Here is a 24,189-nt window from a genome sequence, read left to right as displayed (position 1 = left end):
CCCTAGAGGCCATAAGCGCCACTGCAGGTGTCGTAGCATGTTACGATTTTTTACTCATTAATTGTCCGTGAGAGTAAATACTACGCTGACAGAAAAAAACAAAGGGAGAGAGGGATATTGTACATCCAATTACACAATGGAGATAATGTTATTCACTCAAACTTGGCTGTAAATACTGTTTAAGTGGCGCTAGCCCGCAGTTAGCTTTGCCCGTTAGTCTGTCAGTTTCTTCTTCGTGATTCCATTAGTGTGTATTGGTTACTCTGACCCGGAGGCAGGGAATTTGCAACTGTAGTTTTCTGACCAGAAACACAAGGGGGAGATGAAAGACCCCCCAATCATCCCATTAACACTTGTATTACCCCCAGAGGGCTAGGATTTATTAAGGTAAACAGGTTACTTAGTACTGCTTTAATGTCGTGAATGCCCATTCTAGCTGGAAATGGGTGATTCTTAATGGAATACCTACATATGCGTGCAGAGGCGCATTCAAATGGTACATTGTGCTAGCTAATCGTGTTAGAGGGTAATTGATGATTAGAAAAGCCTCGTGCAATTATGCTAGCACTGCTGAAAGCTGTTCATTAGAGAAGCTATAGAACTGGCCTGGGTGACCCCAAGCTTTGGAACGGTAGTGTACATCCATGTGTTCATTCCTGGTTTAATGCTTTCAATGAGAATCATACAATATATAAATACTGTTGAAAATACAGAAACGATGCATTTTAGCCATGTTGTGTTCATGATTTGGTGTTTTTTAAGTCTTGTTTTGACACATTTTTGCTGGGAAGGGAATACAAAAAGGAATCGGTGGTGTTGACATGGTTCAGTAAAATATTCCAACAATTTTCAAGACAAATGCCACAATTTTTTGGATAACATAGCCAAAAGTACAATGATTCCTCACTGATTCTTCACTGACTAAAACCTGCCAGCTTCAGGTTTTTTCCACACCAACAGCCAGTCAAAACTGTGTTAAATTATTTAGTGTTGTAGAGATGGTCAGAAACTTTTCAGAGCTTTTTTTTTTTTTTTTAACTTTAGCACAGTCCCAGTCCACGATCCATCTCCTGTCTGGACTCTTACGCTCATAACCACCCACACACTGCAGTCCGGTCTTCTGCGGTTTTATTTCTACTGATGACTCACTGCAAAGTTTCAAAGTCCTGGAAACAAGATCTGCTCACTTTTGGCAGATTTTTGGAAAGTTTTTTCTTATAGGTCTTGCCCTGTAATTGATTATAACCAAGTGAATTCTTTTTGTATCCAATACTTACTTTGGTGAATTTTTTTCCTGCTCTTTTCATTATGAGCGAGCCTGTGAACTGAAAATAGACTTACAAAGGCAGAAGGTTTTGTTTGAAGTAACTGAAGACTTTGCAGAATCATAATCAATATAAAAGACATAAAAACACCATTCCTTCATTCTAGCTTTTTCAGAAGCTTTACCCCCCGTGAAGTTTTGAGGATGGGAATCACAGCTCTATTGGCTTTTAATAAAAAGGTTTCCGTGGGGCATAAGAAAGAAATGATGCCAGAATTAAGGATAATTAAACCATTAAATTGGATTCAAACTGGCCCTAAATCAATTTTTTGGGTGGAAATAATGACACCGCTTAACTATCTTCACTGCCTAAGGTGCCTATACAAATGAAATAACACAGAAACTCATTTAACTGCTGTTTTGGCTGAGATTATGCACATTCTAGCGCTAAAGTTTCTCACTGTGTTCAATTTGCTTTTGAACATCAACATTTCCTCTTATTCCTATATTTAATAAAGTGCTTTTTTTTTGTATTTGTGGCATAAAATTATAGTATTTGGATATTAAATAAAACGTAGGGATGCACCGATCCGATAATGGATATACGATATCAGGTATCAGCTACAAATATCCGATACTGAACCAATGGAGTCAGCCCCATGTTTCCCGGTACCTGTGTTCCACCACTTAAATTGTTTAAGGTTAGGCACCAGCCCACTATCCTTAAAGGAACAGGCCACCGTTTTTACATACTGAGATATGTTCTTACCTTAGATTAGACGAGTTCATTTGTACCTGTCTGGTCTTCACGCGTACCCTCAGTCACGTAAACACAGCACAGACTGCGTTAGCATGTAGCCTCTCCTCCTCTCCTCTATAGCTCCAAACGAGGTGAAGATAGAAGCTACCAAGCTCTTCCATGTTTTCCCAATTTAAATATGGTTATGTGATGTGTTACACGATAAAGTATAGTTACACAAAATTAAACAATGTGGATTTTCTAAGCGGATAAAAAGGGGAACTATATTGTAAGGCGTAATAATACCAGGAGTAGTTCGACATCCGCGCAGTAATATCTTCACTTTACTGTGCATAGGTACCCGAGCCAATAGAGTTCGGGACTGTGATGTCATATCGCTAAGCATTATGGGATTAGCAGCAATTGTAAACTAATGGAGATTTTAAAAGTTAAAATACAGGAGTTATTGTTCACATTAAAACACTTGGACACCACAGTGAGTTAGATGGATTTACCAGCAGTGATTCAGCAGTCACAGAGTTGTTCCACTGCATTTTTCTCCACTTTTTATACTGTTTTTAGCTTATGTTAGTCAATGGAAATGTATGCTAACAGCTGCAAAGATGGCCGATCTCTTGTTGTAGAATTACTGATATAAGACACTCTATTTGTAATGCACAAGTTGTAATGATCAGATCATGTGAGTTGTTTTAGATAGCCTGTCCCAAGGATAGTGTCAAAAATTGAATGATACTTGTTAAATGTTTTCCATTATTTTATAGAGTTCGGGAAATTCCACAGTTACCATGGAGATCCGCCATCTTTGCAGCTGTTAGCATACATTTCCATTGACTAACATTAGCTAAAGACAGTATTAGAAGTGGAGAAAAAAGCTGTGGAACAACACCGTTCGCTGCTGAGTTACTCCTGGTAAATACATCTAACTCACTGTGGTGTCCAATTGTTTTAATGTGAACAATAAGTATTTTAACTTTTAAAATCTCCATTAGTTTACAACTGATCCATTAGTTTACAATCACATTCCCAAACTCTATTAGTACATATAATCGATAATTGATATGCATCATAACAAGACTTTATTGATCTCAATTGATCTCACATTGGAGATAGAAAACCATTAACTTTTTCACTCACAGCAACCACTTTTAGGAAAGTCTCTTGGTAGCGGTTAATATCGGATATTGGCAGAGACTCATACCCCTAGTATCGGTATCGGTGCATCTCTAATTAAAAGTAATAGATTTTTCTTGCTGCTACCTGTATAAACCCAACAAAAGGTCATGGCCTAAAAGTAACAGCACTGAGAAATTGTTTGGATGACTACTTTAAATGTCTAATTGAGAAACTCCACTATACTTGATTAAATACTTTGTTCCTAAACTCCGCCTCCATCTTTGCAACTCAAATTACTCTTACGACTTGTACTGAAAGCCGTGAAGCGTTTAGTGCATGGCGCCCCCGACATAACCTCCTCTATATTTCTCTTTTTTTCTTTTTAACATACCTGTTTCTTCTCACTCCCTCCTGTCCTCTCTGTCTCTCCTGCTCTCTCGGTGTTAACCTCCCCCCCCCCCCCCCCCCCCCTCCCTTCAGCTGTACTCAGACCCCTGCATGAGGCTAACGCGCATAGCGGATTGGCTGTAGCTGCGTGCATGAGGAGCACTGGCGGCCCAATCAAACGCAGGCAGGAACAGGAGGCGGGACGGGAGACGGGAGGCGCCCGCCCACAGTGTCCTCGCAGGTACCGCTACTACTGTCCCACTCTGTCATATACTATATATATATACGTGTCCGCCGCAGCTGTGCCCCCTCTCTCTGCACCCCGGCGGACCTCCCGGGTGTCCCTTGGGTGCTGCTGGCTGCCCGAAAAAGAAATCTCCCTGTGTCATGTGTGTGTCTTTAGCTGTGGCTGCTCCGAGTGCTGTTGTGTCATGTTGTCGTCTTTTTACACACCAATGCAAAATGCTACACAATGTTTAGTGAGTGTCGTCTCTCATGTCGTGCTGGTCCCGCCTGATCTTTGGCAGCTTGGCCCCGGTGTCCCTGAATCTGTAACCTCTTACCCCCCCCTGCCTGAACCAGTACAAGTTTGGACCAAATCTGATGTCAACAGGTCTTTTTCCTTGCGTTATTGCCGTGTGGTTGTCACGTTTTTACGTCACATTATTGTTGCTTTTTGTCACATTTTTGTTGCTTTATTTATTGTTTTTTTGTTGCTTTTTTGTACAATTTTTGTTGCTTTTTTGTTAATTTTTTCACATTTTTGTTACACTTTTGTTGCCTTATTTATTGTTTTTTTTGTCACATTTCTTGTTGCTTTTTGTCACATTTTTTGTTGCTTTTTTGTTAACTTTTTCACATTTTTGTTACACCTTTGTTTTTTTTGGTCACATTTTGGTTGTTTTTTGTCACATTTTTGTCACTTTTTTTGCTTTTTTTGTCACATTTTTGTTGCTTTTTATAGTTTTTTGTCCCATTTTTGTTGCTTTTTGTCACATTTTTTATTTTGTTACATTTTTGTTGTTTTTTGTCATTTTTTGGTTGTTTTGTTGTCATATTTTTGTTGGTTTTTTTTGTTAAATTTCTGTCACATTTTTGTTGTTTTTTGGTCACATTTTTGTTGTTTTTTGTCACATTTTTGTCACTTTTTTTGCTTTTTTGTCACATTTTTGTTGCTTTTTATAGTTTTTTGTCCCATTTTTGTTGCTTTTTGTCACATTTTTTATTTTGTTACATTTTTGTCATTTTTTGTCATTTTTTGGTTGTTTTGTTGTCATATTTTTGTTGTTTTTTTTTGTTAAATTTCTGTCACATTTTTGTTGTTTTTTTGGCACATTTTGGTTGTTTTTTGTCACATTTTGGTTGTTTTTTTGGACACATTTTGGTTGTTTTTATGACACTTTTTTTAGATTTGGGTAAAGCCAAACTGCAGAAAATGTGCCCGGTTCACGTGGAGGTTAAGAGGCTAAATGAGGCGTACACTCAAGTATTGAGCCCCCACATGAATAAGGCATTCATAAGACACTCAAATATTTGTACACTCCAAAAAAGCAAACACTAGATTAGTTTAAAAGTCTGAATTGAGTCAAATCCTTTGTTTAGACTAGTTAAGATTGTGTTGGACCTCGATTATTTCACTGACTCGTTAAGGGTAAAAGCAACATTCATGGAATCACTGAATCATACTTTTCTTTACAGCACAGTCATTACATAGGATGGAAATAACCCACTTCTTTCCTGCACGAAGGAAAGTGGGTCTGACGGGTTTCTGACCGAACCAATCACAGCTGTCGCACGTCATTCACCAGATAACGCCACTCACTGTAGTCCGTAACACATGAAGACGTCTTAGTCTAAAACAAACCAGGGACAGAGCCAGCAACGGACGTCTCTCTCTCTCTGTCTCTCTCTTTCTCTCTCTCCTCTCTCTCTCTCTGTCACTCTCTTCTCTCTCTCTCTCTCTCTCTCTCTCTCTCTCTCTCTCTCTCTCTCTCTCTGTCAAAAATGTGACAAAAAAAGCAGTGAAAACGTGACAAAACATAGGACGAAAATGCGACAAAAACAACTAATTCGTGATAACAAAAACAAGTAGGACCCTAAGATGAGTTTTGAAGGTCTGAGCTTTTACATCAGCCTTTACACAGGCCTATAGGCTGTAAGCTCTCCAGTCAAGAAACTTTAATATTTGGTTAAGCTGGCGTAAATGTGCTTGGTTAAGTTGAGGGTTAAGGGGTTAATATTAGCTTAAAGTTAGGAATAAATTGGTTTTCAATTCTGTTCAACGACTATGCTGTAAAGTAAAGTGCTTGTAATGTTTAGTGTAGTGCTTTAATCCATCCAAAGACACCAGTATAAGTCACTGAAGAAAAACGTACACACACTTCATTCTATTTCAAAAAGACAGTTATTTTTTGCTTAATCTAGATGACTTTCTTCCCTTTGGGCCTGTAAAACATCGCGCTGCAAGTCAAATAGCGCTTGTCAACACAGCTTTTTGCGAATGCTGAGGACACAATAAAAATCATTTGGGACGCATTGTGCTGCACTAAAATCACTTCGGATCGTCGCTTTGCTTGGGCTTTTGTGTTTTCGCCGTCGAGAATCCGAACCAGTGACGTATCGAGAGATTCTCCGAGCTTGCTTTTTTCCCGATTTTCCTCCGAGCCTCCGCGCCGTGTCCCGTGTCTGTGTGTGTGTGTGCGATGGCGGATGATTGCGCCGCTCATGCCGCTGCTGTCATTTGTTTCCTCGCCTCTGTTTGTGTGAAGCTTCTGTCCCGTCTTTTGTGCAGATGAGAGCGAGCGAGCGAGAGATTGTGTGTGTCAGCAGCAGCAGCAGCAGCAGTGTGCGAACTCCAGTACAGCGAGAAGTGCTGAGCTGAAAAAGAAAAACCGAACAAATCTATCATCTATCACAGCGCTATGGAGTCATCGCGCTGGTCATTAGGGGGATAGAGACCGGCCATCGCTTTATTTTATGGTGCAGGCCTGGACAAGGTGATGTTAGTGTAAATTATTACAAAGATGTGGCGGTCTTATCGTTGCAGCGTGAAGACAAATTTATTCTAACTCCTCAAGCATCAATAATGCCATTTAATAAAGTAAAGCCGCGGTGAGAAATGAATTCTCACAAACTCCATTTGCTGTGATAATCCTATTATACTTTAGATTCTGTGTCAGAGACTGATTATTTCTGCCTCACAGCAACATCTTGAACTCAGTTAACCCGTTAAGTAATAATTATCATTTTATTTCAGGGACGCAGCAAATTAATGAAGAAATGTTGGGCAGAAATGTTATTTTTACTTTTTATTTATTTATTCTACTGACAGGAAGTGACTTAGATACAGACGGCATCTTTGCAATTGCCCATATATGGTCATGCTTGAAAACTGTTAAGCTAAACTTTCTCTCATTATTCAAAAACTACTTTAACCTCTTAACTCCCACCTGAACGGATCCCATTTTCTCCAGTTTGGCTTTACCCTAGTCAAAAAGCTTCTAGGGAAAAAAAGCACCAAAATAGCCCCAAAAAATGAGAAGAAAGCAAGGATGTAAACGCAACAGAAATGTGACAAAAACTCAACCAAAGAGCGACAAAAATTCAACAAAAATGTGACAAAAATTCAACAAAAAGTGACAAAAAACTCAACCAAAAAGTGACAAAAATTCAACAAAAAAGAAAAAAAAAGGAAAAAAAACATACAAAAGGTGACACAACACAGCAATAACGCGAGGGAAAAGATCAGTTTTGTGGGTCTTAGCTTTCAAATGAGGTGCTACACAGGCTATATAATATATATATATATAAAATATATATAATAGCCAAAGAGGACAGAATGCATTTGGTTTAGGCGGGTGGTAAGAGGTTAACAAATGCTGAATTATGAATATAGTTTTCTACAAAATTAAGATAAAAAGGCATGGAGAGGAGCAAAGTGGTTCAACAGCTCATAAAAACATAAATAATGGCGAATGCTAACATGATGCTACATGTTAGCAGCGTGCTAATGCTAGCTACGACTGCCATTTTTTTCCCCCACTTCTACTGAACAATCTGCTGTGCATAAACATCCATATGGACCCGATTTAGACTTGACTGCATTTGTATGTGATAAATATGTTTCTAATTCGCCTGAAAATTGCTGTTTCCAAAAAAACATGAAGCAGAGGGTTAAATAGGATTATAATAAATGTTATAAATGCAAAGTTGACGAAATGACTCTTAGCTGACTGAAACTAGATTAAAATGAAAGCCAATTATTTGACTAAATCTTGACTTAAACTAAATTAAAATGTTAAAACTCATCTCGCACTGAAGTAAAAAGGAGAAGCAGCGTTAACCGTTAGCATTAGCCATCCGTTAGCCATCAAACATCGCAAATTATGAGCGATCCAGATGTTTTCAGCTGTTGTCAACCCATCGACCACATTTAGCTGATATCAAAGCCTAGTCAGAAATAATTAGGGGTGTAACGGTACGCTAAAATTGTATTCGGTTCGGTTCACGGTTTTGGAGGGCTCGGTTCGGTTAATTTTCGGTACAAATAAATAAGAACTAACAAAATGTTTCTTTTGAAAAGCTGCCAATACACAATAGAATTCTTGCATAAAATAAATAAAAGTGACCCATTTGGGTGATATTTTAAATAAATTGCACTCTTATAATGAGAGTTACTGTAACTCATGAGAACCATGTGGATTCAACTCAACAAAAAGGCCACAGTGAACGGCTTTTTACTCTCGTCTACTCGCCAAACTACTGTCCTGATACTCTAGACTCACCAGACACAGTAAGAAGAGGGTTTAAATGAGAGTGAGGCCCAGAGTCCGCGCAGAGAAAACCTGAGAGCAGCGCCCGGGACACGGGTGACATGATGCAACCGCGGAGGAGCCGCGCATGAGGCGAAGCACCGGGAGACAGACGGCCGAGCGGGGACACGAGCGGAGAAGCACTCGCGCTTTGGAAGAGACAGGGGGAAGGCGGTCGGTCTCTCCTGCTCATTCACTTCACCAGACTACTCCGTTTTGGTGTTATATGTGGCGAAGTAGGCGGAGAGTGAGTGCCCGCTGGAAGAGCCTGTCCCCGTAACAACAACGCGTTGATTAATCAGTGAAACAACACTACGTAGTTTGCGTATAGGAAGAACCGGCTCTGAGCGCTGGTGTAACTTTTTGGCTGAAGTGCGGACGTGACGGGATATTGTAGCGAGGCTCAAGACTTTTAATCAAATACTTAAAGCCAGCGCCTGTAGTTTCTCTCGGCTACTCATGCAGCTTCAATGTACGTCACTCAATAGCGTCCGTGCGGAAACTCGCGTAGGAACTTTGTTCCGCGGCACTTAATATGACGCTAATAATAAATTTACATTATTTAATGAAAATAATACACCGAAACGGTACGCAAGTGGACCGAACCGAACAGGCCGAACCGAAGCGGTTCAATACATCCCCGTGAACCGTTACACCCCTAGAAATAATGAATGAATGTAAAGCTCTTTTTGAGATATACATTTTTTTACAAGCATTAGCGTGTAAAAGTGTCCTCTGAGCTAAATGCTAAAACATATTCAACTTAGCTACTGCTCTTTTTTGGCCAATGAATACACTTCCATTGGCCACTAATCATCACCTTAATGATGGAGAAACCACAAACATGATATAAATGCTATGAAACCAAGGTCTTGCGCATTGACCTTGGTTTTCCAATCCCTTCATTAACTGTCCGTTTATGACCAAACCATCATTTTAAAACAAAATGTCGCTGCAAAATGGCCACATAAACCACAGTAAGCTGGATAGTATGGTACAAACATGACATAATACTATCAAAAGATTCAATACATAGTTAGCTTAACCCAGAAACCAGATAGTGGACAGCTCCCAGGCTTATAATAACCGTCTTTAGCACCGAATCCCCTCCGAAGTGTTAACATCCACCGGTACAGACGCGGTGCTCGGCGGAGGTGGCAAAGCTGCTCGCTCAGCCCCTTTTATTACCTCCCTCCTCTGCTCCTATTGATCAACACAAGCCTCTGATTTATAGCCCTCCGCTGCAAAGCCTGCTGGGTAATTACTAAGACTTGAAAGAGACAGGACGGGAGTTAATGTCGGGGACGGAGGGGTGGCGGTGGATGGAAGTCGCAAAGTATAAGTCGCACATTTACGGCCGGTGTTGCTTGGGTAGGCAAAGGAATCGTGACATTTGCTCCCTGAAAGTTATGAAATGTGCTTATAATAATCTTAGGAATGCATTAGCAAACTAACAATTAACTAACTAACATTTTAAAACTAGGAATAGGGCCTTTAAAGTGATATTTCAGGATTTTTGACATAGGGCCTCATTTCCTAGTTATCCATCGTGATGTTGATTTCTGGAGATATTTTTTTTGTAATTCATGCAGCTTTTATATTTGAAGAGTTTCTTGGCGCTAGGCTAGTGCAAGGCTAGCGCGTTTCTATGGTATCAGCTAGCCTGCATTAAAAACAGTCTGACCCGCTCCGCAGTACACCTGACTAACGCCAGACTAACCATATAAATGTCTGTGTCAATATAACTGACCTTGCATCACATGAATGATCGCATTTTGAGGGACTATTTTCTAGCAGATCACTCCGCCGCTCCATGGCTTACAACCAAGAAGTTGATGCTGCTCAAATATAAGTTCTTTTAAATGCAAAATGGTTAAATTATTCTATCGACACAGACATTTATATGCTTAGTCTGGTGTTATAAGTGATTTGCCTCAGGTGCTCTGTGGAGCGGGTCAGACTGTTTTTAATGCAGGCTAGCTGATACCATAGAAACGTGCTTGCCTTGCACTAGCCTAGCGCCACGAAACTCTTCAAATATAAGAACTGCATGAATTACAAAGAAAATATCTCCAGAAATCAGCAACACTAGGAAATGAGGCCCTAGGTTAAAAATCCTGAAATATCCCTTTAATGGTTGCATATTAGGTATAGTCTAATCTCAAAGCTTGCAATAAATGTAAATCCCATTCTATTATCCGGCTCTAGAGCAGAGCATAAAGAAAATGGATTTGTTGGGTTTTGAGTGTGATCTGGCTAAGCTTCCTCAGCATGGCAGAGACGTCCTGTTTGCAGACAGCAGCTTGCATACGGCTCCATAAAGTGCGCTCGACGCTGTTTTTTTTGTTGTTGTTGTTGTTGCTTGCACGCCCTGCGCTCCGCTGTGACCTTCCCCGCGTGCAGTAACTCACCTGACGTCACTGTGAATTTTCTTTACTGCGCTCTGACTGACGTGCCCTCCCCGTCTCCCTCCTCTACCCCCACCTCCCTCGCCTTTTTCTCCCCCCCGATGTGTGTGTGTGTGTCTTCTAGTGAACAGCCTGGCGCGGTCCAAATACTGCTGACGCCCAATAAGGACGAAGAAGAGGCCCAGGCCACGGCCAGTCAGGGCGCTGCATCGTTCGCCTCTGACCCGCCCCCTTCCTCTCTCCCTCTGCCTCCCCCGCCGCCCCGCTACAGGCCGCCGTTTCACGCCAGCCACCCCTGCTCCCCTCAAGGCTGCGTGGGCGCGGGTTTCGGTGGCAGCGGGGAGGAGCGGCACGACGGCGGCGGGACGGGGGTGAGGCTGTGCGAGCTGCTCCAGGCCGGCGGGGTCAGCGTGCGGCCTCTAGGGAAGCACCTCGCGATCTCCCTCCCCTCGCTCCCTCTGCGTCTCTGGGATAACACGCCGCTCACGGCCCACACGCAACAAAGTCAGCCGCAGATCCGGCCGCCCCCGCCCCCGCCCGCGGAGACGCCCCGGCCCCAGTCCAACCCGATGTGGCAGCCGCCCCACCCGCACTCCCCCACGCGGCACTGGTCGTCGTGGAGTTTGGACCGCCCGGACGCCGTGGTGTCGCCCTACGACACGCCCCCGGACCGGTGCCTGTCCGTCCGGTCCCCGCAGCCCCTCGCCTACAGCTGCCAGTCCTCGCCAGGGCACTACAGCTCCCAGCCTGCACCTGGGCTGGCACAAGGGGAGGAGGCGGAGCTGACGGAGCTGGACTCGCTGTACCAGGCCAGTCTGCAGGCCGGGAGGACAGGTACGATCATTTTACCCACAGTAACTCAGGGATATGAAACACACAAGTATGATTACACAAAAATTACAACAAATTATATCTAGATTAGTTAAACCTCTTAACCCCTACCCTAACCCGCATTTTCTCCAGTTCGGCTTTACCCAAATCTAGACATTTCTTACAGCCTACAGGCCTTTGTAACTACAAATCTGATTTAAGATTATTCCTTGTGTTTCCACGGGTTGTTGCCGTGTTAACATCACTTTTTCGTCACGTTTTTCTTGCGTTTTTGAAATTTTGTTGTCGCTTATTTGGCGTTTTTTGTTACGTTTTTGTAACTTTTTTGTGATCGTTTTAGTTGCATTTTTATACCTATGTTGTCACTTTTTTTATGCTTTTATTGTCACGTTTTGGTTGCGTTTTGTTATTTTGTTTTTGTTACTCTTTCATCTTCATTTATGTCTCGTTTTCGTCGCCATTTTGAGTTTGTAGATTTAGGTGTTACCTGGATAATGACTGCGGGGGTTAAGAGGTTAAATATCTGAAATTGAGCATAATATTTTAAATTTCAGCTGTTTCGACTTCAAATTTCTCTTGATCTGATATGTTTCTGACTCGATTCAATACACTTTGTCTTTGATCCAGGTTGATTTATCAGTTTTACTTTCTTATTTCAAGCAAGATTACCTTGTAACCAGTCTGAAATGTCATCGAATAATCTTGGTCAGATCGGGAGAAAAGTCTAAATGAAAACCACTCAAAACAAGAATGGTATTTTAAATAATTGAATGAATTGAATTTAAACCCATGCTTGATATTGAGTTTTTGTAGAGTGCAGGCTGGGGCTGTTGGGTTCTGTTGCCCAGCAGCAGTATATTGCTGGCCATTTACAGTTACACAATTTATTAAAAATTCTAACAAATATCAATTAAAGGCCTGATTTTTCTTTTTTAATAACTGACAATGAAAAAGGAAGCTACCAATTTAAATGTTAGTGGTGGTCCAAAGTCATTCCTAAAATATTAGCATCCAAATTCATCACAGGGACAAATTTATAAGCATATTTCACAAATTACAAGGTCAATTTTCAGGGTCACTTTCACACAAATGCAAGAAAGATAAGCCCCAAAGTTCATAAAATTGATACAAATGTTTTATAATTAGATGCACAGTGGGAGGACAGAACACATTTTGTTTCATTTCTAGAAATGAAATCAGGTATAGTGCCTTTAATGTGCTTAATACACATGTATATTGTCTGTCTAATAACCTCTTAACCCCCACCTGAACCAAGCACATTTCTCCAGTTTGGCTTTACCCAAATCTAAAAGCTTCTTGAACAAAGTGTCAAAATAGTAATGAAAATGAGGATGAAAACACAACAAAAAAACAAGACCAAAAACAGCCAAAAACAATCAGTTTGGCAGGTCTTAGCTTTCAAGTGAGGCATTATACTGGCCTATTGGCTGTGAGCTCCAGTCAAGAAGCTTTCAGATTTGGGTAAAGCTGAACTGGGGAAAATGTGCTCAGTTAAGGCGGGTTAAGAGATTAAGCACAAATTCACATCGTGCTTAACCGTATTTCCTTTTTTTTGTTTATTTTAAAGAATCCATTATGGGGCACTGGTTATTCTTAGGTGACACCAGGGCCCAAATGTCTTTAAGGCTTTAAGAAAAAATATTGAAATAAGCCTTTAACATTTAAAACGTAGCATTCTGTTCAAATTGCATTCATTAGTCTGTTGGTATTACAGCCATTTCACCTTGTGAGAAACCATTTGGTTCCAGGAAGATTTCCCAAACCTCCAGGATAGTGCATAAACAGAGTTCGCTAAATCGATACAGCTGGGCATTTCTACATTAATTAGAGAAAAACAAAACAAAAACACCCCTCGTCTTCACGGCTAGAGATATGTTTTTCTCCAAATGTCGGCCGTCCAAATGTAGAAATGTCAGTATCGATTATGTGGACTCTGTTTAACATTTGGTGAGTTAACAATCGGCTTAAATCTGAGCGGGGTTTCTGTGGCTGATCAGATCCTAAGGGTGGCCTTTGCTACTTCCTGGTCGCCCCCGAGACACCCTTTAAATGTGGACATGGTGTGGACACAATGACAAAACAAGCCACTAGTTAGTTAGGGGTTAGTTAGGGGGTGCTGAGGGACGAAATTTACCCCAAAAATGCTTTTTCTGTGCATATATCCTATTTATTAATGTTGCCTGCAGTTCGCAAACGATCCACTAGAGGGTGCTGCAGCGCCCTCAGCACCCTGGGTTCCCACGGCCTTGACTGCTGCCCCAGTATGAGTCACTGTCTGCCATAGGCGGTTTCTCCGGGGTATTAAAGCATTCAAAGTCATTTAATTAATTTGTTCAAAATTAAAGGAGCTATACCTGACTTTTTTTTTTTCTTTTTGTAGAATAAAATTATTTTTGCCCCATAAAAGTATGTTAGTAGTCATTTGCGTAAAAATCATCCTGATGCGTGAAGTTTGCGCCGAATTATGATTTGTGGATGTTGTGTATGGTCAACCCAAATAGGCAGCATGTGACAGAAAGGTAAACCCCCCTCTCCCCTACTACAAAGGGCGGCCATGACGGTCACATTTTGATTAAAAGGGTTCAAAATTAGGTATAGTCTCTTTAAAGGAACCATTTTTCCATACTGAGATATGGTCTTGACTGAGCTTAGACGAGTTGATGTGTACCTGTCTGGTCTGTGCCCGTGGAAGAGCGTGGTCGCTTCCAACATCACCCCCCTTTGGAGCTATAGGAATACATTGGAAGAGGCCAAATGCTAGCAACATCTTTGGTCGCTTTGCATGACTGAGGGCACGCACAAAGACCAGACGGGTACGCATCAACTTGTCTAAGCTCAGGTAAGAACATATCTCAGTGTGTAAAAATCTTAGATGTTAAAAAATATTATATTGTATTCGAACTGACATTAAATGTACATTTCTTGGAAAATAATGGTGCGTAAGTTTTACTGCACTTGTAGCATCTTAAAATATGGTCTAAAACGGGGGTTTCCAAACCTTCCTGGCCGGGAAATGTTCCCTGGCCTCACTCGGGACCGCCTTCTAAAATGTAATTAGCATTCATAATCATTTCTTACCCCCCACTTTAACTAAGCGCATTTTCTCCAGTTCGGCTTTACCCAAAAGCTTCTTGACTGGAGAGCTTAGCCGCCTCATTTAAAAAGCCAAGACCTGCAAAACTGATCTTAAGTTTTTTTTAAGCATTTTTATTGCTTTGTTTCATTGCATTTTCTTCACTTTTTTGTTGTTTTCGTCACATTTTTTCTTCACGTTTTTTGTCGCTCTTTTGTGATTTTCATGTGGCTTTTTTATCACTCTTTAAGTCATGTTTTTGATGTTATTTTATTGTGTTATTGTTGCTTTTGTGGCAGGTTTTTGACACTTTTTTCAAGAAGCTTGCTTTATACGCAAGTATAAAAGTTAGCCATTTTATACTCACTACTGCCACCTCAGGTCATACATGTAACTGCACCTTTTATATAAAGGCTCATTCTACACATTAGGACATTGTTGGAACAGGTAGGGGGAGGAAAATACTTATTTTTTACATTTTTAAACTTCCTATAGTCCCTTTAACATCCGAGTAAAGCCGAACTGGAGAAAATGTGGCTTACGGTGCAAAACATTAGCTACTTTGTATACTTCAGTCGTAGTTGAAGTAGTTCTATTGACTATTTATCGGATGAAACGATACAAAAAGTGCAGAGATGACGCTCAGGGTTTTCATAAAGTGTCTGCAAAACTTCAGATCTTAAAATAACACTATATTCACACAGTGTTTCCGGTCCCAAGAGAAAAGCCGTTGCTGCGGTTTCTTAACTTCGTGAACTTTGTATTAAATTCGTGACTGGAAGTTTCCAAAGATAAATTACAGTCAAATGATTACAGATGGACGGCGGCTGAAGACTACATCTTAATTTGCTGAAATGGTGCGAGTATAAAAAATGGCCTTTTGCATTTTCATATTTCATTCAGTAAGTGTGATGAATAGCTGCGGCGGTGGGCTCGAGTGAAAATTGCACTGTCAAAAAAAGAGAGAGAAAAGAAAAAAAAAAAAAAAAAAACTTTGAAGGGCAACTTTGGCGATAATGAGCCGCTAATGTTTTCGGGGGGCGTTTTTTTGTGTGTGTGATTTCAGTGTACAGTCCGTCGGAGAGGCTGATCTCTCGCGTGGGGGGGCCGGCCCGTTCGAAGACCCCGAATGCGGACATGGAGAGGTGCATGTACGGGGCGGACTGCACGGGCACCCCCACCTACCTCAACAAGGTAACGCCCACTGCAAATGAGTTACCGAGGGTTTTCAAAGTGTTTAATCACGGTGCGGACGGGGCATTATGCAAATTTTTCTGTGGTTATTTAATTAATCTTCAAAATGAAAAAAACTCTTTTTTTATCACTATCTTCACGGGAGAAAGAATAATCATCTTTGGGAAGAAATGACATAAATCTAGTTGTATTAAGAGATTAAAGTTTGAGTAGATTTGGTGTGGTCTTAGATCAGATAAAACATCTTTTTTTTTTTTAAGATGATTTTGTATGATTTCAAGTGATTTCAAATGGGATTTGTGATTGTTCAATTGGCATTAGCATTTTTATTATATAGTTTAAACCAACTTAATTTGAACATAAAGAACCTTCTTAAGTCATTTAAGTCATTTAAAGTGATCGTCTGGAAGTCTACATGTATTACAAATTTTACTAAATGTTCTAAATTTACCACCTGGTCTTGCATATGAATGTAAAGTAATAAGTAATAATATATATACATCATTTCTTGTAAAGTCCCTCCTTCCCGGATCTCTGCAACTAATCAGAGTCTAGTATCCTCCCTTGTTGACCAATGAGACAACTTTTCCTGTGAACCAGCCTGTCAGGTCCAATCAGGAGGGAGGGGGAGGGGCTTGAGTGTTTGCTTTTGACAATTCTGTTCCTGCTCTCCTCATTTTGCAAACTAAGAAGGGCTTTATGGTTAAAGACGGGAGGAATTTGATTATTTACTTTCAAATTTTACTCTGTATCTCCCCACTTTGCAAACTTACAGACTATCACTTTAAGATGGCTGTCACAAAATGCTCCCCTTAACTACACAGCTGTTTTAATTCAGAGGGGAAAAAGGGGGAAAAGAGACTGTGTGGTTGTAGTGAAGCTATGGCGAGTGTTTTTATTGTCTGATGACAAGATTAAGCTTTGGATTAACATTGTAGCATGGTAAACACTCTAAAAGTCAATTTTGCATAATATCCCATAATATTCCAATACTGGAACTTTAAATACAGTGTTTATAAAAGAGGAAAAAAATACTATTACATGTAATCTGAATTGTTTTTCATAAATACAACAAACAAAACCCATCTATTCCACATGTGTCTAGTGTATATACCTCAAAACTAAGTCTTTTGCCTATTCCTATATTTTTAAGCAATAACCAGAATGCTCACTCCAACCATTAGCATTAGCACAGTGCTAAATCTGGTGCAGCCATCTTTTTAATGTAACTGCACACTGTCCTGTCAAGAACATAAACTAAACTAAACCACTAGAGGGCAGCCAAAATAAATTACACACGTGTCCAGCAGAGGGCACTGACAAGAGATCAGGATATAAACAACATGTTATAGCCACGTGGTAAATGGTCAATAAAATAGTAGCTTACCATCACCACCAGTTGTTGTGAATGAATAATGACAGTGAAGCCCTTTGAGAAACTTCGAACAATACAAGTGTAAGCCGTTATTGTTATTTATTATTTAAAAGAATTTTAAATTAGTCGTGGTCCAAACTCATTTGTAACACATTTCTAGCATCCCGATTCCTCCCAGATATGAGCTCATCAGCGCATTTCACAACTTGCAGGGAACATCCTGCCAGTTCCCTATTTATAAAAAGGTCCCGGGACTGTTTTTTTCCCCCCACAAATGTCTGCTTTTACTATAATTATATATTCTTTAACATGTTATGTTTAAGAAAAAAACTACGAGAAGAAAAATAGCATATAGGGCCTTTAATGCCCTTCTAAAACAAAGTGATGACCACAAACTATTATTGCACATATCAGCAAACAAATGGCTGGTAATCTAGTCTAAAAATACAAAAAAACACTTTCAATTTCTGTAAAATGTCCAGGCAAAACACCCAATTAGGTCATAATAGACGTGCAACACTGGCATTTGTAGAAAGGGGAGGCTCACTTTGGGCAACAATTGGAAAATTAGCCCCCCATTAACCAAACCTGCCTTCCCTTGCTTTAAACAGTGCGGTCTTCTCCCAGTCACTTGTTATGTGGCTAGTTTTAATGTAAATGCAGCTCTATCTCCCTTTCCTCAGAGACCTGATTTCTTTAATTGATCACTTTTTGTTTTTTATATGTCCAAATGCCCCTCAGGATACGCACTATACAGCAGTGATATCTCACTCACAAAAGCCCCCCCTCTTCCCCCTCTCCCCTGAGTCTCCACCAGTGCGGCCTTGACACTGTCCCCGCCGCTCATCAGCTTTCAGGTCCATTTCCCTCGACTGACGGCTCTGTTTCTGCCTCTCAGCCAACGGGGTTTCGGGACCGGGCCTCGGGGGCGGGGCCTGGGGACAGCGACAGCCCGCGGAGGATCGGACGCAGCCTGAGCGGGACGGTGGTGAACTCACGCCGCCACCGACTCACCGCAACGCGCAGCTTTGTGAGTGTCTGCTGCCCCCCCGTGGATGAGTGTGTGCACTGCAGTGTGTCTGGTGCAGGTGGTGTGTTGTCACGTGAGACGCCGCTGACTTCACACATACACACAAACCGAAAGCTGCATGTGCTGTAATGTATGTGGAAGGGCCATTCATCTTTCGTTTACAGCCCACAGAAGTGCACATGAACAAGTTTAAAGGCCAGATTGACTGTAATTGTAGGGTTTAGCGTAATTTGCTTCGTTCTAAGGTGGCACGTCCCATGTCTTTTACTGAAATAGCATCCCTTACCGAAAAACAAGCCGGCACCTGGATTTAACTAACCGTTCTGATCTGGGGTTGCTGCAGTTGGTCAGGTCTAGGTTCGGCAACAGTATGAGCCCAAAGATTGAACATCCTGAATGACCAGGTTTTTCCAATAATGCATTTATTCTTTGCTGATGGCACAGGCATATTCCAAGATGACAATGGCAGGATGAGCATGAAAAGAAATCTCAAACATGGATTTGCCGGCACAGAGTCCAGATCTCAACCCCATTGAGAACTTTTGGGATGTGATGGAGAAGGCTTTGCGTCACACTCTCCCGTCACCTGGAAAAAATTACATCTAATCTTAGATAAATGGTTTGAAATGTGCTTTAATTGAGACACATGCTTGAATTGAGGCAAATGGTAAATGGACTCAACTTATATGGCGCTTTTCTACCTTTATCAGGCCCAAAGCGCTTTACAGTAAAGAACCAGTCACCCAGTCATTCATACACCAATGTACACAGACACTGGAGGCAACTAGGGTGACGTGTCTTGCCCAAGGACACAACGACAGTGTGCATTTGCAGGAGCTGGGATTCGAACCCGCAACCGTCCGATCATGAGACGATCCGCTCTACCATCTGTGCCACCGTCGCCCAAATGCTTATTTTTAGTAGATTCGGACTGTCTTGAAATCAAATTGCCAATGGAACAAGCATTACACCTGTACATATACAATAAGACAATGACATGAGACAAAGTCAAAGGCAAGAAAAGATCATTCTTGTTCCATTGGCAACAAGATCGTCCAAATCTACTCAAAATGAGCAAAAATGACGATAATTCATGCACTTTTAGGTCACTTTTGCCTAACATAAGACGGCATTTTTCCAGTGTTTAAGATCTTGGTGAAAAAATAATGCAACACTGGATCTTTGACTTTGCAGAAGCTTGTGGAAGCAGATCATCATTCCAATACACCAGGGGTAGGCAACGTCAGGCCCGGGGGCCAAATCCGGCCCTCCAGCATAGAAGCTCTGGCCCTCAAGCTGATTTTGAGCTGATTTTACACAAATCAGAGATCAAAGGTCTGTTAGTCTCTTAACACCCACTTGAACCGAGCACATTTTCCCCAGTTTGGCTTTACCCAAATCTAAAAGCTTCTTGAAAAAAGTGTCAATATAGCAACAAAGCGAGGATGAAAATGCAACAAAAAGAAAGAAAAAAAGAAAGCAATGAAAAAAGTGACAAAACACAAGAAATAAGTGACAAAAGCAGCAACAAAGAAGCAACAAATGGACGACACAAACACAAAGTACTCAAAAATGTGAAACATACAGTCAGTTCCTTTACATTTCTTTGCAGAACAGCCACTCATATGATGTACAACTGGCATTTGTTGAAAGTGAAGCTTTACTTCGGCCCTCTGTCTTTTAACGATGAAGAAAATCGGCCCTCCACGAAGCAAACTTGCCTACCCCTGCAATACAAGTACACATCTGTGGGCTATATACTAAAGATCAAAGGCCTTTCCATATATTATTACACACAACTCATTTCTCAAAAATACTGCTCAATATATTCAATTCCTGCTTTGCGCAGAATTCCCTAAAACTCTTTTCCAGAGCTTTGGGCACATTTTCACACTTCCAACACATTTGTCGCTCTCAGCAGTACACATATTGCAGAGCGTTAACACACCTTTATTTGCCACTGCAGATGATGCCACATTGATTCAAGGGTGTTTTGAGAATGAAGTTCACATCTTCACATCAGAGTGTGATTTTGACTTATGGGTGCAGTGCTTTTGTGAATTAGGCCATAATCAATGAGCAGTGTCTTATCGATTGAGAAAGACACTGCTTTCTCAATCGATAACTAAAGCTACATTTTGGTGGTTCTCAAAGAAACTACTAAAATGTAGTTTTTGTCATTGTTTAAGGCTATACTAGGCTTTAGTTCTGCTTAGACATATTATACTATTCTTCGGTGCATGCCATTTTCTTGCACTTTACCCATTGCCTTCTCCATGTGCTTCTCTCCCCCGCTGTCTGTCTGTCCGTCCTACTCCTTGTCTCCTACTTCCTTCCTCTTTGCCTCCTACCTCCTACTTCCTGTCTCCTCTCCTAAAGGTCACGCAGGCTGATGTCAGTGCCTCCTCTTGCCTGTCTCCTCTGCTCTGAGTCCCTCCTGTCGCTATTTCTTCACACACAAAAAACATCTTCCTCCATCTTCTTCACCTCCTCCTCCTCATCACCACTTAACACCTCCGCTTCGCAGGTAAACACATTCGCTAAACCTTTGAAAAAGAGCACGTTAAAATAGCTCCCACCTGCTCTGGAAGCAGAATGTTTTGCAAGTCAAGGTTTTATCGGGTTTATCGGGTCGTGCGGGGGGGCTTGGTGGTGTTTTCTGGCGAATATTTTAGCGCGGCGATGATCTGCTAAAGTAGGCTAAGCCCCTGTTTGAAAAAAAGCCACTTCCTGATGTGTAATCCGCGCAGAGAACTAAAGGTGACATGTAACGACGCTGGCATACCTCTAAGCTAGTGGGATGTAATACTATTTTGCAGCACAAGTTACAGTATATCAACACCGAGGGATTTGTAGCCTGCACATTCAAATGCTAAACTGTGTATTTGTTAACAAGCATCATTGTCAGGTTACTGTGTGTCTTTGTACTAATAACTGAGTCAGGCTGAGTCGGAGTGCGGCAGTTTTCCACATCAACCTAAAACAGGCATACAGTGGGAAGAAAAAGTATGTACATCGTTCGGAATTTCTCACATTTCTGCCTAAGTTGGTCATAAAATGGGGTCTGATCTGTATTAAAATCACAAGAATGAGTAAACAGTGTCTGCTTAAAGTAAAACCACCCAAATATTTACATTTTATCATATTTTATTACCCACAACATGTAAACATCCACAGGACAGCGTGGAATAAGTGAGTACACCGCCTGAATCTAGCTGAACCGCAGCAGTGCTGTTAAAGGGACTATACGGAGTTTGAAAATGTTTTTTCCTCCCCCTACATGTTTCAACAATGTCCTAATGTGTAGAATGAGCCCAGACCTGTTCACCACAACTGCCTCTAAAATCCTGCACTGTCACTCAAAAACGTGTTGCTTCAGGTCTGAATTGCCGTCATGCACGAGCTTGATATAGAAGGTGCAGTTACACTTATGACCTGAGGTGGCAGTAGTGAGTATAAAATGGTGAACTTGCATCTAGCCCCTTTAAGAGGAATGGTCTAAGATTCATCCTGATTGTTGTGAGCGCTATTCAACTTTACGAAAGAGCTCTTGGATGCTCCACAGCACCACTGGCAAAATATTCTGTGAACTGATTAATCCAAAGTTGAATTGTTTGGAAAAATGGAACAGCACATCAACATCAACACCCTATCCTCAATGTGAAGTATGGATCAGGGAGAATCATGGTGTGGGGCTGTTTTGTTGCCTCAGGGCCTGGACAAAGTGCTATTATCAATGGAAAATGGAAAAACCTGAGACATTCACAACAGCATGGAATAAGTAAGTGAACCCCTGGCAGATCCTTCTTTTGTAGCAATAACTTTTCAATAACTTAGCTTTTCTGTCGTTACAGATTAGACGTGCACAATGATCAGGATGAATCTTATACCATTCCTCTTTACAAAACTGTTGCAGTTAAGTGAGATTCAGGGGGTGTACTTACTTATTCCTCCCTGTCCTGTGAATGTTTACTTGTTATGGCCAATAAAAATATGATACAATGTAAATGTTTGTGTGGTATTAGTTTAAGCAGACACTGTTTACTCATTCTTGGGATTTTAATAAAGATCAGACCACATTTTATGACCAATTTAGGCAGAAATGTGAGAAATCCCAGACGGTGTACCTACTTCCCTTTGAGGGCAGTAAAGTGTCTTTTGTTTCTCTGTTGTTGAAAACGGCTGTTTGTTATGCTGCACGGTCACCTGCCTCCATTTAACCTCCCCGACGACCCCGCTCCGCACTCTGCTCTGACTCGTTACTATTCTCCCCCTGTCCCCCCTGCGTCCCCGTAGGAGCTGTCTGGCGGGACGGGGAGTTTCTGGCTGTGTCTGACCGGGGTCAAAGTGTCCTCCGACCAGAGTCCCGCCCTGTTCCACTGATGTCCCGCTGAGCCCCGCCTCCTCCTCCTCCTCCTCCTCTGCCTCCTGGTGCTGCGGCTGGGACCGGTCCTCTCAGCTACAACAACAGCAACAACATGGTACTATTCCACGATGGGACGTCCCAAACCAGCTCCACAGGATCTCAGCCACTGTCCCAAAGACAAAGTGTTGCAACTACTACGTTCGCTATCATTTCTTTCAGACTTTGTTTGCGCCCTTTATTACTGCCTTTTGCATATTTTTCTTGCAATCTATCTATTTTCCTATCATTCTTTTCTTGTATTCCATCTGTCCATGTTTCCCTTTGCATACTTCACCTATTACAGCTTATTGTCATTAATTCTTACTATTAATGTCACTATAGGTTTTTTGTGTACCCACTATAACTTACACTCTTCTTACCACATCCCTATCCTTTTCCTATCTATCATTGCTATCCCTACAAATGATCTGAATACTAGTGCCTCTTTTCAAATCTAATCATTTTAATCACATTATTCTTCCCTCTCATTTACCATAGACGTAATTAACCTAATTTATAGTGGCCTATCTGATACGGAGTGCTCTCTCTACCTTAAAGGTGGTGCACACAGCCTTTCATGGTTACAAATTGATTTCTATTCGCTGTTAGGGCTGGGTACCGTTACATTTTTTCCAATGCCTGTACTTTAACGATACTTGGTTTACGATACCAATGCCTAAACGATACTTTTTTCGATACCTATACTAAAATTGTTGTCATATAGAACTTTAATCAGAACAATAGTTTCGTTTAAATGTGTATCATTCATTTGAGCTGAAACAACCAAGTCACTTCCTTTAATGGTGTCTCTAAAGATAGATCTTTTTTGGTACTTGCTTTCAATACTTAGTCCCTCTGGGGGTAATACAAGTGTTAATGGGATGATTTCATCTCCCCCTGGTGTCTCTGGCGGGAAAACCATGCTTGCAACTTGCACCGGGTCGGAGGCCCCAATACACACTAATGGAATCACAAAGAAGAAGCTAACAGGCAAACGGCTAACGGGCAAAGCTAACTGCGGGCTAGCGCCACTTGAGTGTAAAAAACTCTCACGGACAATTAATAAGTAAAAAAACGCAACGTGCTACAACACATGCAGTGGCGCTTGTGGCCTCTAGGGGCATGAGTTACTTAGTTCTGCTTTAAAGGTACCCAGCTCTATGCACAGACTATTTTTGCCCCTTTGTCAGTATATTGCATTAAAAAAAGGGGGATGCTAGGAGTGAGTTTGAAAAGGAACTTAACTTTCTCAATTTTTGGTGGTACAAGACCTTTAACTGTCCCTTTTGTCCCTTTACTATACACTAATGCATACGTTTTTTATTATTATTATTATTATTATTTCCATCCCAGCTCCTCGCTTGTATCTTACCCTTGCTATCAATTGTTCTTTGCGTTGTGCTTTTGTTTACCATACTGCTAAATTCCTCTCATGTGTCTACCTCTTTTTGCCTCCATTTTTACTTTCTACCTCCTATCTATTCACACTTTCTCACTTTCCTTTTTGCAATGTAATC

The 24,189-nt window shown here is 41.2% G+C and overlaps 1 protein-coding gene across 4 annotated transcripts in view; it reads left to right on the top strand.

The window, feature by feature from the left end:
* Positions 1-22,828, top strand: part of usp54b (ubiquitin specific peptidase 54b) — a 134,372-nt gene extending 111,544 nt beyond the window's left edge. For 3 of the 4 annotated variants that reach the window (XM_079577116.1, XM_079577117.1, XM_079577118.1), the window contains 5 exons: positions 3,618-3,765; positions 10,868-11,577; positions 15,735-15,862; positions 18,136-18,267; positions 22,564-22,828. In XM_079577116.1, coding sequence (XP_079433242.1) covers positions 3,618-3,765; positions 10,868-11,577; positions 15,735-15,862; positions 18,136-18,267; positions 22,564-22,650 — 1,205 coding nt within the window. In that variant the 3' untranslated portion in view covers positions 22,651-22,828. Of the gene's footprint in view, positions 1-3,617; positions 3,766-10,867; positions 11,578-15,734; positions 15,863-18,135; positions 18,268-20,646; positions 20,795-22,563 lie in introns of all 4 variants that reach the window. The other variant, XR_013793899.1, reaches the window with a different exon arrangement.
* Positions 22,829-24,189: the final 1,361 nt, after the last annotated feature.

This window comes from Gobius niger (genome assembly GCF_951799975.1).
Source record: "Gobius niger genome assembly, chromosome: 19".
Taxonomy (NCBI): Eukaryota; Metazoa; Chordata; class Actinopteri; order Gobiiformes; family Gobiidae; genus Gobius; species Gobius niger.
The sequence above is the reverse complement of the archived record's forward strand: the minus strand, read 5'-3'. Positions and strand labels throughout refer to the sequence as shown.